Source organism: Ananas comosus, linkage group 24 (genome assembly GCF_001540865.1).
Source record: "Ananas comosus cultivar F153 linkage group 24, ASM154086v1, whole genome shotgun sequence".
Lineage (NCBI taxonomy): Eukaryota > Viridiplantae > Streptophyta > Magnoliopsida > Poales > Bromeliaceae > Ananas > Ananas comosus.
In genome coordinates, this window is record NC_033644.1 from 1,145,124 (window position 1) to 1,159,263 (window position 14,140).

At 33.4% G+C, this 14,140-nt stretch overlaps 1 protein-coding gene across 1 annotated transcript; it reads left to right on the forward strand.

Moving 5' to 3' along the window:
• Window positions 5,622-14,140, forward strand: LOC109728499 (transaldolase; the record flags this gene model as incomplete). Its single annotated transcript, XM_020258910.1, is given in 12 exon segments — window positions 5,622-5,684; window positions 6,725-6,845; window positions 8,337-8,412; window positions 8,784-8,867; window positions 8,972-9,076; window positions 9,758-9,838; window positions 9,966-10,030; window positions 11,261-11,330; window positions 11,412-11,489; window positions 12,853-12,950; window positions 13,043-13,178; window positions 13,611-14,140. Coding segments are annotated over 12 exon segments (1,124 nt in total), but the record flags the coding sequence as incomplete, so codon positions are not given.

Consider the following 14,140-nt stretch of genomic DNA (forward strand, 5'->3'; position numbering starts at 1 on the left):
GTACCTGCAGTAACTCAACTTGCTTTATTGCTGCGACTTCGGAAGGGTGTAGGATAAAATTAGGATAACAAAGTGTTATATTTTACAAATCTCGAGGTAGCAATGCAACTTCGGTGAGAACGTGCGATTGAAAAATAATCTGTTTGTTTCCGTTATCTGTTCAAATGCCCTATAACTTAGGTAACACAATCATTAGATGTTTTTATGTGAACCGACAACTATGTTTTTGAATTTTGTAGTAGTTACCTTAGCCATGGTTTTTTTTTTATTTATTAAAAAAAGGGATAAATTATACTTTTGGTCCTCAAACCACGAGATGGGTGATACTTTAGTCCTCAAATTTGGCTCAAATTAATATGGTGCATGATATTTTAGTATACGAATTTTAATTAGGTGCACTTTTTGGCTTGAATTATGAGGTATGTGATACTTCTGTCTTCGAACTTTCTAGAACTTTCTAGATTGTTGTAATTAAGTCCTTCACTCTATTTTTTTTTTTGAATAAAGTGTGGATAAATTATTAATATTGAAGTAATATAGTATTTTAATTACCGTTGTATCATCAAATAGGATATTGCTATAACTCAGAAAATCCAAGGACTAAAATGTCACACACCTTATAATTCTACTCAGAAATTACAGTTAATTAAAGTTTGAGGACTAAAGTGTAATGCTCCTCATAGTTCTAGCCAGAAATTGCAACGATTAATGTTTGAGAACTAAAGTATTATTTGCCTTATAATTTGAGGATCAAAAGTGTAATTTATCCAAAAAAAAATTTATTTTCTAAAGTTGCTTATAGACCTCTCACTCCTAGGGACCAGGACCCCCTTCCTCTGCAAACCTATATACAGGGGTCATTTGGTTGCATGCAGTTGCAATTGCATTGCATCCGCATGCGAATACAAATTCAGTGTTTGGTTTGATGTATTTAACTCTAAGTGCTGTAGTAGAAACTACAGGAGGAGGCAAAATTACAGCAGTTGTAATTACGCTCAAATTGATTGCAGTTTCAGCTGCAGCAATTTAAAAGAGTAACTTTGAACAAAAGATAAGCTTACATCTCTCACCATTATATATATAAAATAATAAAAATTTTAAAATTATTTTTCAACTACATGCAGCCAAACAAATTATTTGTAATTGCAACGTTTTTAACTATATTCAACCAAACAGGATGCATATAGTTGCAATTGCTGTATTTTTAACTGCATATATCTTCAAGTGCACTGTATTTGTAATTACATCTAATCAAATAGCCTTTTAAGATGTGAGCTGCTACTTGTACACTCAAAAATTGGATATATATTTTAGGCCCAAAGCATCCGTAGTTCAGACAAATATTTTAGATTTTTAGTATTCAAAATATAAGAGTGTGACAAGGAGTTGAGCCACAATATTATCTATTGTAGTAAGTTGCTTTATCAACATTTTGATCTTTGGATCTATGCATAAACACCCCATTGATCTCAAAAAGTTGATAGCATAAGAAAAGGAAATTGCTTTTCTTATAAATAAATTTTGCAATAATTTACAAATTATTATATAATTTAATGGTTAGATTTTTAACATCGGAATTATAAGTCATATTTATCTCCTTGTAACTGACACTTTTCTATCAATTTAATATTGGCGCATATGCTAATCTATAAAATATTGTAAAATTTACTTATAAGCATATCGTTTTACTCGAGAGAAAACTATTTATCTACACCTTTTGGTGTACAAATAATATTGCTTTATTATTTAAGTTGTTGGAACATTTTTTTCATTTTAGGGAAAACTTCAAAAACCCCCCTGTGGTTTCGTGCTTTCTCACTTTAGTACCCTGTGGTTTAAAACGTATCAATTTGTCCCCCTGTGGTTTCGTTTTTCTCTTTTTGTTATCAATTTTATTATTATTTTTTTCTTAAATCAGTGACAAAGTTAAAATTAAAGGATACTAAAGTAAATATTCGATAAATATAGATGGTTATCTGAAGTTTTTTGTATATAATTTAACGAAATGTTAACGAAAAAGCTTTCGAAAAGATAAAAATAAAACCATAGGGGGACAAATTGATACGTTTTAAACCACATGGTAGTAAAGTGAGAATGCATGAAACCACAGGGGGGGTTTTTGAAGTTTTTCTTTCATTTTATAATGTAAATATATGGTGGTTTGAATCTTCTGACCTTCGAAAATGATGTTTAAATATTTTTATTTTATCACGAATTTTAGTTAATAAATCGAACTAGATAACAAAATTTGTCACTAGATAGTAATGTCAAAATTTGAAAAACCTCCATTACCATGATAATAAATATATTTTGTTCGGGTAAAATGTATGAAGAGCTCCTAAATTTTAGCTCAGTTGCAAATAGTTGTTTGAATTTTTAATTTTGATAAAAAAAATTCTTTTAAATTTTATTAAATAATTTAATAAATTTCTCTCTTCATTTGAAATGATTAGTTGGACGCTCGTTTTGACCTTATATAGATAGATTCTAAATATAAAACAAAATATTTTTTATATTTAAACATATAAGAAAAGCATAAAAATTGAAATTCAGTTCAATCTATTTTTCGATCCTGATGCTTAATTATCAAAATTAACTTTTTTTATATTATAAGTCTTATAAAATTAATTGTACGATATTTGATTAAAATAACTATGTAATTAGTAAGTTTACTTAAAATATGGGGATGCGAACAAATTTTAATTTATCGATAAATTAAATAACAGAAGTAAAAGATTTAATGTAAAAAATAATTTTATTTCTCTTCACTTCTAATCAAACAAATATGCGTTTAAATATTTGTTGACGTTCAAATTACTGATCTTAACCTGATTTGTAATCACAGAAACAGCAAATTAAGCTTTATATGGGCCCCACATAATGGTCACCACTCTTTTATTCGAAAAAGTCTATTTTGTAACACTTAGGGTGCGTTTGGTTCGCGCTATCTTTTAAAAATTCCTAATAATCTAATGGGAATAAAAAAATATGACGGTGTTTGGCTAAACGCACTAAGTAATCTAGTTGGTAATATTAGATTCATTTGGGAATAAGATTCACCCCAAAGTACTAATCTCATTCGCTTGAGGGAGGGTGGGTATCCTCATATTAATGGATTGGGGTAATCATAATATGTCNTAACAGAACCCCTAACGGAACCCTAACGGAAGGGGTGAAGTGCACATTTTTCATTTTACAAGGGGGCAAAGTGTAGGTTTTTAAATGTCAGGGGGAGAAAGTGAAAAAGCGGGTTATTACAGGGGGGTTTTCTGTAATTTAGCCTTTTTTAAATAAAATATATATGTACTTTTTACATTTGAAGTAATTTCACTATCATATATATAAAATAATAAAAATTTAAAAATTAATTTTCAACTATATGCAACCAAACAAATTATTTGTAATCGCAACGTTTTCAACTATATTCAACCAAACAGGATGCATATAGTTGCAATTGCTGTATTTTTAATTGCATATATCTTCAAGTATACTGTATTTGTAATTATATCTAATCAAATAGCCTTTTAAGATGTGAGCTGCTACTTGTACACTCAAAAATTGGATATATATTTTAGGCCCAAAGCATCCGTAGTTCAGACAAATATTTTAGATTTTTAGTATTCAAAATATAAGAGTGTGACAAGGAGTTGAGCCACAATATTATCGATTGTAGTAAGTTGCTTTATCAACATTTTGATCTTTGGATCTATGCATAAACACCCTATTGATCTCAAAAAGTTGATAGATTGCTTTTCTTATAAATAAATTTTGCAATAATTTACAAATTATTATATAATTTAATGGTTAGATTTTTAACATCAGAATTATAATTCATATTTATCTCCTTGTAATTTACACTTTTCTATCAATTTAATATTGGCGCATATGCTAATCTATAAAATATTGTAAAATTTACTTATAAGCATACCGTTACTCCAGAGAAAATAATGCCTTTAAATGGAGAAGATGAAGATTTATAAAAAGTTTACAAATAAGAATTAGGCCACTATACTATCTATAATACTGGAGCTCTGCTATTATAGTCTTATTTTCGATCTTAGGATATTCAAATTAATGATCCACACCGTTAAATATGATCTAGGGTATATGAAGTTTTTAGAAATAAAATTTTAGTTTTTTTCGACATCGTTTACTTAGTAAATAAATTATATCAAAATGGACTGTGAAAATTGAATAATCTTTAAAATTTGAGTATAAGACTTTTAAATCCAAGATCAAAAATGTTAACCTTAATCTAGATAGTTTAAAGTATTTTCTATCAAAATTTGAAAAAATTTAGATTTTTTTACACCGTTAAACTCCAAACTCGTCGTAATAGTCATTGAAAATTGACAATTTTGAAATGATTTGATTATAAAGTAAACTACGTTGAAAAAATATAAAATTTTATTTGTAAAAACTTTAAATACCCTAAATCAATTTTAACGGTGTGGATCGTTGATTTGAACACTCTAAGATCGAAAACGAGACTATAGTACCGGAGCCCTGATACTACATATAGTATAGAAGACTAGCTCGTACAAATAATATTGCTTTATTATTTATGAAGTGGTCGAAACATTTTTTTTTATTTTTATAATGTAAATATTTTTATTTTTATCATGAATCTATAACAAAATACGTCATTAGATAGTAATGTCAAAATTGGAAAAACCTCCATTACCATTTTAAAACCACTTGTGTAATACCGATAATAAATATATTTTGGTGGGGTAAAATGTATGAAGAGCTCCTAAATTTTAGCTCAGTTGCAAATAGTTGTTTGAATTTTTAATTTTGATAAAAAAAATTCTTTTAAATTTTATTAAATAATTTAATAAATTTCTCTCTTCATTTGAAATGATTAGTTGGACGCTCGTTTTGACCTTATATAGATAGATTCTAAATATAAAACAAAATATTTTTTATATTTAAACATATAAGAAAAGCATAAAAATTGAAATTCAGTTCAATCTATTTTTCGATCCTGATGCTTAATTATCAAAATTAACTTTTTTTATATTATAAGTCTTATAAAATTAATTGTACGATATTTGATTAAAATAACTATGTAATTAGTAAGTTTACTTAAAATATGGGGATGCGAACAAATTTTAATTTATCGATAAATTAAATAACAGAAGTAAAAGATTTAATGTAAAAAATAATTTTATTTCTCTTCACTTCTAATCAAACAAATATGCGTTTAAATATTTGTTGACGTTCAAATTACTGATCTTANAAAAAAATATTGAAACTTTTGGTAACATTATTTAAAATTAAATAAATAAATAAATTGTATATTTTTTGTAATATTAAATAACATGGCTAATTAATATTACCGTGCGAACCAAGCACAGAAATTTCACATTCTTAGTAATAGGATGAATAGAAATAAGATTCTCGGATATCTTTTATTCCTAGTCATCTTTCGTAATGCGAACCAAACGCACCCTTACATTATTATATTATTAATAATCAATTAATTATATACATTTTAAACAATAATAATAATAATAATAATTTTTAATTAATATAATTATAATAGAATGAGTAAATTCACGAGGGATAATAATAGACAGTCATATCAGCACACTGCTTTGTAATTGGTCGGTCTACGTATGACGTGGCACGCGTGGTCTAAGGAAAGAAGTGCCAAGTCATCATGTGGCATGACCAATTCCGTGGCCTAATCTGTTCCCTCGATATTATCGAACGCGTAACTCCAAGCACTATCGCTAACTCAACGTGAAATTCCAAATCTACCCCTATCCACACATAAAAGATAAAAATTGCTTGGAGACCCCTCCACATTTAAAATTTATAGTGAAGTAAATTAATACAAGTTTTGTTAAAATTTATAATTTAAGCTACTAGCAGTTACTAATCTAATTTTATTCACTGTAACGTATAGTAAGCCATTAAATTTGATGAAATTTCTAATTTATTTGGCAAAAATCATCTTTATTCCAAACAAAAAAAACTTGAGGGTCTGAATAAGCAAATTTAGGGTTTTTTTTTGTATTTAGCCCTTCAATTTTTTTTTCATAAATAACTCTATTAACTTTTATAATAATTATAATTTGGTCCTACTTTCGCCACGCAGGCGCCACGCGAGCAGAGTTGGAGGTTATGAAATAAATTGAACACGATAATCCATTCACCGTATTCAGTAAATATATTGGTCCCGCGCGCAAGTAATATAATACACATCCACTGTACCTGGTCGCGTGGCGCTGACTTGTCGTCCTGCGTGGCAGGGATAGACCGAAATTATAATTATAAAATTAGTGGGGCTGTTTATAAAAATAATTTTTTGAGGGGGCCAAATGCCAAAAAAAGCTTGAAAATTTATAGTTGAGGAGGTAATGTTAGGAACGGGCATAGTTGAGGGGTCTCTGTACATTTTTACCCTATAAACGGAGGCTAAATCCGTCATTTAATTAAGTAGATAAATACACCCCCACCATCTCTTCTTCTTCTTCTTCCTCGTCTCCACTCCGAAGCCTCTCTCTCTCTCTCTCTCTCTCTCTCTCTACACACAACGCATTCGTATTTACCAAAATGCCCCTCTCTCTCTCCTCCCCCTCCCCCTCCTCCTCTCTCCTCTCCTCCTCCTCCTCCTCCTCTCCCTCTCCTCAGGTGATCCTCTCTCTCTCTCTCTCTCTTGATCTCTCGATCTCTCGGGCTCACGATTCGCGTGGTTGTTTCGATCCCTTGGCAGGCGATTCCATGGCGATCGTCGTCGACGGCGCCGGCGAAGCTCCTCTTCCGCCTCCGGCGATCTTTTCCGGCGGCACGCGTCGCCGGCGGCGGGAACGCCGCCTCGTCCTCCCTCGACGCCGGTCTGATTCGTCCCTCCTCGAGAATCTAACCGCAATTCTGGGAGTTTTTGAGCTCCAAATCTGATTGAATATTTTGGGGCTTTTTTTTTTTTTTTTTTTTTTTTTTTTTTTTTTTTTTTTTTTTTTTCCCTTCCACAGTTCCACGTCGTCAATCACGTGAAGGGAATGAATTGGAAAAATTTTAGTTCGATTTCATATCGGGGGTGCTAATTGTTCACGGAGATCCTCCTATTAATTGGATATTGTAAATGGATTTTGAGCATTTATTTTGTTGGAGGTACAGAATAAATTGTCACAGTGGCTATATGTGGTACACAGGAGGAGAATTTATGATTTTTTGGTGGCCGTTGGATTTCCATTCGATGGTTCTCTGATGAAACACCTGAAATAGTGGCGATCACGATTCTTGCGTGAGCTAAATATTCCAGGATCTAGAATGTATACAAAGTATGGAGTCTANCCTTTGTTTTTTTTTAAAAGAAAGTTCGGGAAAATCGTGCATCTGAAATTTAAAACTTTGCGAATTTGTTCTAGCGCATTGACTGTAAATTTCCTTTGCAAATTTGATTTTAATAGTTTGCGAATTTCGTTGTTTTTTTTTCACCTCCTAAAAGTTAGGGAAAATCCATCAATACTGCGAATTGGTCCCTCAAAGTTGTTACTTGTTTAGTTATCGAATCTATGCATTTCAATTTTAAAAGTTTGCAAATTTGTTCCGGGCCATTGACTGTAAATTTTGTTTGTGTATTTCGTTTTAAAATTTTGCAAATATTTGTTTCATTTGTAAAATTTTGGGAAAATCCTGTATTAAAGTAGTGAAATTGCGTAATTGCGTATTTGTCCCGTAAAGTTGCTGGGTAATAGCATTTGAATTTTTAAAGGTTGCAAATTTGTTCCGGCTCATTGACAGTAAGTTTTGTTTGCAAATTTGATTTTAAAAAAAGTACGGAAATTTTGATTCTTTTTTAGTAATTAGATAAAATCCTGTGAATCACTGAACTTGTGGACTTGAATTTTGAAAATTTTTAGTTAACAAACTGCAAATTTGAATTTTGGAAGTTTGCAAATTTTGCCCTACCCGATGACTATTGACTACCGTCAGTTGACTTCTAAATTTTCACTGCTTGGGCCATAATGCCTTCAAAGAAAATATATATTTTTCAAGATTTTTGGGAAGAATTTTGGAGAGATGACATGACATGAGAGACTGAATAGAGAAGTTAAAAAAGTAAGGTGGTAAAAGAAGAAAAGAGAGATTATTTTAGTTTATTATAATTAGTTTTGTAAGAAAAGGTCAGTTTCAATTGATGGAGAATTTTGAGTTTTCAATTAAAGTTAGAGTGATATATTTGCTAACTAAAAGTTTTTAAATGATCAATACACTATTTCCAAACTTTCTGGTGATGTATATGCGAATGCTTCTTTTTTAAATCAGAACTAAATTTCAAGAATTGATGTATTTATTCCTTTTTTTGTTGAATTGGATTTTAGATTTCCTCCAACAGCTGCTACTGTCAGCTCCTCGCTGCTGCTTGGTATTTCCAGTCTTCCAGATACTAAGTTCAAGGTTGGAATTGTCAGGGTTTCTGAGAAAGTTTTGTTCTTGGTAAAAATGTGAGGAGACCCCCTCAACTATAGTCTCCAGGCCATTTTCAAGTAGATCTTCTTTTCAGTGGCACCCTGCTCAACTTTCTAATTGTTTAGACTTTAGTTTTACTAAATTGAATTGGGGGTTTGTCCAAATTAGCAACTTCACAAAATTTTCATGGTTTAATTGACAGACTTAAATTGTAAGAACCAAAAGTTGAAGGGCTGTCGATTAAAAAAAAAAAAAGTTGATGGTTCTATTTCAAAGTGGCTTATAGTTGATGGGATCTCCATGCACTGTTACCTGTATTGTTTATCGGGGGGTTTTGATTTGGAATATGCTCATCTTAGAGTGCCATAGAGACAGCATTGGCTGATAGTGAATGCTATGAGCAAGATAAGAGTAGTAGCCGTATGACCTGCTTCTTGAATAAGGTTGGTGGTTTGATTTTGCATTATATTTCCCTTAGATAGGAAACAATGACTTACTTTTATGAGATAGATGGAGGCATCCTTATGTTCGCTCTGTTGGTTTCCAGGCTCTGGTGAATGTTGGAGCTGACTTGGCCAAATTGGTTCCTGGACGGGTATCGACAGAAGTGGATGCTCGCTTGGCATATGACACGCAAGGAATAATTCACAGAGTATAACTGCTCTTCTGAATTTGCTTGTTTTGTTTCTCTTATGCTCTTGCACGATAATTTGGGAAGTACTTTTAGGTGCTTTGATGAGATTCTGCCTTAATGTTAAGAGCATAGTTCGATAGCATCATTATTATTGCTTGTCTGGAGTTCGGCAATTCAGCCTTAGTCAATGGTAAATAGGGATGACTTTTATGAGTTCTTATGAAAGCGAGCTTGGTTTGGAGACATATTTAGTTGGATAAGTTCTATCCTGTTATCTCAGGACTTTAAAATAAAAAAAAGGTGTCAGTTCTGCTCTTGGTGTTGGATTATATTGGATAACTGTAATAATAAGGATTACTTAGTGATAGGATATGCTAGCATGATTTCAATTAACCTAAAATTATCTATTTTGACCAGAACAACTATTCCTAAGCTATTTTTCTTCTGTTTGGTAGAATAGAATGGACAGAAGTATCTCCCAAGTGTCCTCGAACACTAGTTGGTTGAACTTTGTAGGATGGAAAAAGTGACTCCGCTTGCCTTCCATTGCAATCATTGCAATAGAACTGGCTGTGCGACTGATTCCTCTAGTGTCTTTGAATTATAACGAAATCTTTTATGCATCAAATGTATTCACCTGGTAAATTTACCATATATAGTTGACTTTACAATCGTCGCATCTCTTCATGATTATTGCAGGTGCATGATCTATTGAAGCTATACAATGAAGTAGAGGTCTCATCTCAGCGTCTACTCTTTAAAATTCCTTCAACTTGGCAAGTAAGAGATGCAGTCAATTTTTTTGAAGAAGATCTTTATCTTTGAATATGCAAGCTTTTTTTTTTAAGACAAACAGGCATCTATCTTCGTTCATTCCTTGTTTGAGTGATTCTTATTTCCTTTTCAGGGGATAGAGGCCTCAAGGTTGCTTGAGTCCGAGGGAATACAAACACACTTGACATTTGTTTATAGGTATTTGTTAGGTTGTTTTGCTTTCTTAGTTCCCTTTGTCCACTTAAAAGACCGAGTAATTGATCAGAGGCTTATATGAAAAATTTACTGACGGCAGTCTGATGACCTTTATGAAGGTCACGGCCTTTGTGTGATGACAAATGGATTTATAAATCCACAATGTAAACTATGGACATGTTTCAACTGTTAGATTCACATATTCATAGTGTTAAACTGAAAAATATAGTTGACTGTTTAGTTTATTATGGAAGGCAAGGGGAAAAACTATGTGCGAAGGAAGGAGAGTAAAGCAGAAGGCAGAAAATAAATACGACGGAAGGCGTCTAGCTTTTCACTTTTCAGTTTAGACATTGAGGCCTCAAGTGCGAATGCTGATGCATAAAATTGACAACATGATATGATGCATATATATGCTTCTAATAGATGACATTAGATTTGTTTTTCAACTTTATACTAATAACTTAATTGCTATGTATCTAATGACGATTCCATTTATTTGCAAGCTTGAAAATAGTCCAGAACTACGCAGTCTCGTCCTAATAAAGGGTAGTCTCCTTGAAGCATGGCAGGATATCTAGCATGCATCAAGAAGCCAACAAACCAAGCCACAAGCTTTAAGCTGAGTGAGCTGAGTGTAGTAGAAATCCTATGACTTGACGACTATTTAGATTAACCAGGAATAATTTATAGCTTTTTCCACTTTTTTCTTGTGAGATATTCTCTCTTGAAAGGACTTTGTAGAGCCAGAAGTATTTTTCTAAAAGACCAAAATGAAATCATCAAGAAGATTCATCTCACGATTGCAAGATTTTTCTTGCTATATAACCTGTTGATGTATCATAATCGTATAGGTCCAGAAGGGATGCGCTTTTGACTGTTGATGGTTGACATGCAAAGTGATTCAAATCACAGTTTTGACTTTCTTTTTATGCCAGGTGTGGCTATTAGTTTTTGACAGACTAGTATTGGAGATCAGATCTAGTATAAATGGCTTCTGAAAAGCAGAAACTAAGTTTTCAGAATAGAAACTGTTGACTGTAGCATGCTTAAGAAGTTGAACAGTTGAGCTTTTTCTTTATGTCCTAATCTGAAAAGGCAGAGAGATTAGCTGCGTTACGAAGAGAAATGAAAGTTTACTGATCTGGATAATATTGTTAAACGTCGTATGCTCCTTGATACTTTGGTGGTCACTTCATATCTGCTGTTAATGGGCTGTTCATATATGTGCAGTTTTGCTCAGGCTGCAGCTGCAGCTCAAGCTGGTGCTTCTGTTATCCAGATATTTGTTGGCCGCATTAGGGTAATTCTTTCTTTCGGTTTCGGTTACTCTATTATTCCACCTTTTCTGTAAAGAATATCATTGGGTAAAATTCACTTTTAGGATTGGGCCCGCAATCATTCTGGTGATCCTGAGATAGAGGCTGCTTTGAAAAATGGAGAAGATCCTGGGTTGGCTCTGGTTAGCTTTGATATCCTTTCATTTAAATGTTTCAGTTCTTTCAACTTATTACATGACGCAAAAATGTTTGCACCTATAGCATGTGAAAGTAGGAAAAAGTAGAATTTAGCAGTGCCATGTTGCATTAGGAAATCTATGATTTTCAGTTTTGCAAGATATTTGCAGGGGCCTGTGCTGATCAGCACTTGAAATTTTGGAGTCCCGACCTTTTATCATGTCGCCCATGTATCAAATTGAGTCACCGTCTGTTGATTCGGCATGCCTCTTAAAATCCAAATAAACGCTATTTGGGGTGCAAAAGGCCCTCAAATGACTCCAAACCAGCTTGCCCCAGTCCTTTCTTGTTCCTCTTTGGACATCTAACCAGCTGTTTGCTCAAAATAAGGTTGCGGTAGTTGAAATAGTAGTAGATCATTTAGACTTAGTAATATTGAAGCCAATAATAAGTAGACCTGGCAAACGGGTGGGTTGGGTAACCCGTGGGCGGGTCATTGTACCCGCGGGTTACTTGGGCATGGGTAAAATTTACCCGCAAATTTTCGGGTAGCCAACATCTTTACCCATACCCGCCTGCGGGTGGGCGGGTAGGTATGCGGGTTACCCGCAAATTTTTTTTTCTTTTTTCTCTTATATTTTTTAAATGCAAATACATATAAATAAGTTTTAAAAATATGGCATAATTCTTTTTTTGAGAAAAAAAAATATAGCATAATTCATTATTTAAAATATCATAACATACAATAAAAATATTTAAAGTCTTAAAACAAAAAAATTTCGTAATATAAAAGACGCGGTAAGAAATTAGAGTTAGAATTTTTAAGATGAATAAATAAAAATATATGCATTTTAATTAAGAAAATATATTTTTTAATTAAAAAGTATATGTGCGGGTACCCGCGGGTTACCCAAATTGCCCACAGCTTAATGGGTATCCACCCGTTTTACCCGTAATTTTTTGGGTTTGAAAAGTTGGTACCCATACCTGCAAATTTGCGGTTAACCCGTGGGCACCCGCGGGTATGGGTCGAGATTGCCAGGTCTAATAATGAGTTCGCTTGCATGTGGGCATGCTGAAAAGTTTGTTTTGCATCTTACTTTTGATTAGCTATGCGACTGCGGTTGGTCTTCCATATCCAATGGTATACAGCTTCAGGAAAGTTTACAAATATAATAACTTGGGATCTTTAGATCGAGGATATAATCATGTTTAAACCCAGAGACGTATGGTTTGTAACTTTGTGTACTGATCCTATTTAACAAGAGTTAGTAAGCATGTTCACTTACTAAAATAACCCTAACTTTTCTTTTTTGATGTATTTTCCACCTGTTGAAGTTTTTATTGTTCCTTTATATTGTAATACAGGTGAAGAAAACATACAACTACATTCACAAATATGGGCACAAATCAAAGCTGATGGCTGCAGCAGTTCGCAACAAACAAGATGTATTTAGCCTCCTTGGGTAATTTTCTTTTTTTTTCCCCCTCTTTGTGGAATAATTTTCAAAGATCTGGTCATGAGCCGACTAGAAGCACTTCTACTTCTGGTTTGCAGGATCGACTACATAATTGCACCTCTGAAGGTGCTGCAGTCTCTGAAAGAATCCATCACCTCTCCTGATGAGAAGTATTCATTTGTTCAGAGGTTGTCTCCTCGCTCGGCGAAAATGTACAACTTCACTGAAGAAGAGGTATTATTCTTAAAAAGCATTTTCGTATTAGGCCTTTTTTGGGATTGTGTTGCCAAACACACCCTATTTCATGATTCGAAGAGACGAAAAAAATCGAAAAGCACTTTCAAACTTTCCTCCAATGCTATAAAATGGTGATGAAATCTGGTGACGGAGACGCAGAGCTTAGTTTTGCCAAATACCTGGCTGACGCTTTTCAGGCAAAGAAACTGTTTCGAAGTTCAGGGAAAATGGATAGTTAAATGTCTCTTTTCAAGTCCTAAGCTTTGTAATGCTTTTCCTAAAGAAAATGATTTGTAGTTGCTTTAGATGAAGCAGTTCCAAACCAGGCTTTAGCGAGTGGTATATCTATCGTAACTCAGTAAGACATTTTTCTGGTAAAACTGCTTTGAACTGACAAGTAACAATATACCCATTATATATATGGTTCAGCTTGTGAAGTGGGACCAACTGAGCTTCGCAGCCGCGTTAGGGCCTGCAGCGGAAGAGCTTCTTGCCACCGGGCTCGAAGGGTACGTCAATCAAACCGCACGCGTGGAAGAGCTCTTCGGGAAGATATGGCCCCCTCCCAATGTTTAAAATCTTTCGACCTGCAGGTGCGGCTTCTTTCTATCAGCAATGAATAAAGCAGCAGTCGAGAGCCTTTTTCCGCTTCTGTCATCCGCAATCTCTCTTTCCATTTTGCTTGGTTAAAAGTAGGATTTATGTGCTTCTTTGGTTGTGGCATTGAGAGAACTTGGGCACTTTGTATGCATGCACGATAAACCGGTGCTCCGAGTGCTTAATTTAAGTGCTTTTCCTTTTTCTTGTATAATCCTGTTTTGCCGGGATCAGATCGCAGCTGCATGTGAACATGCTAAAGCATGTCGAGATTCATCGGTGATATGTAGATCAATGCATTACCAGCCCCCAGTATCAAATTTGCGTGTCTATTAAAACTAGTGCATCGTAAGATCTACAAA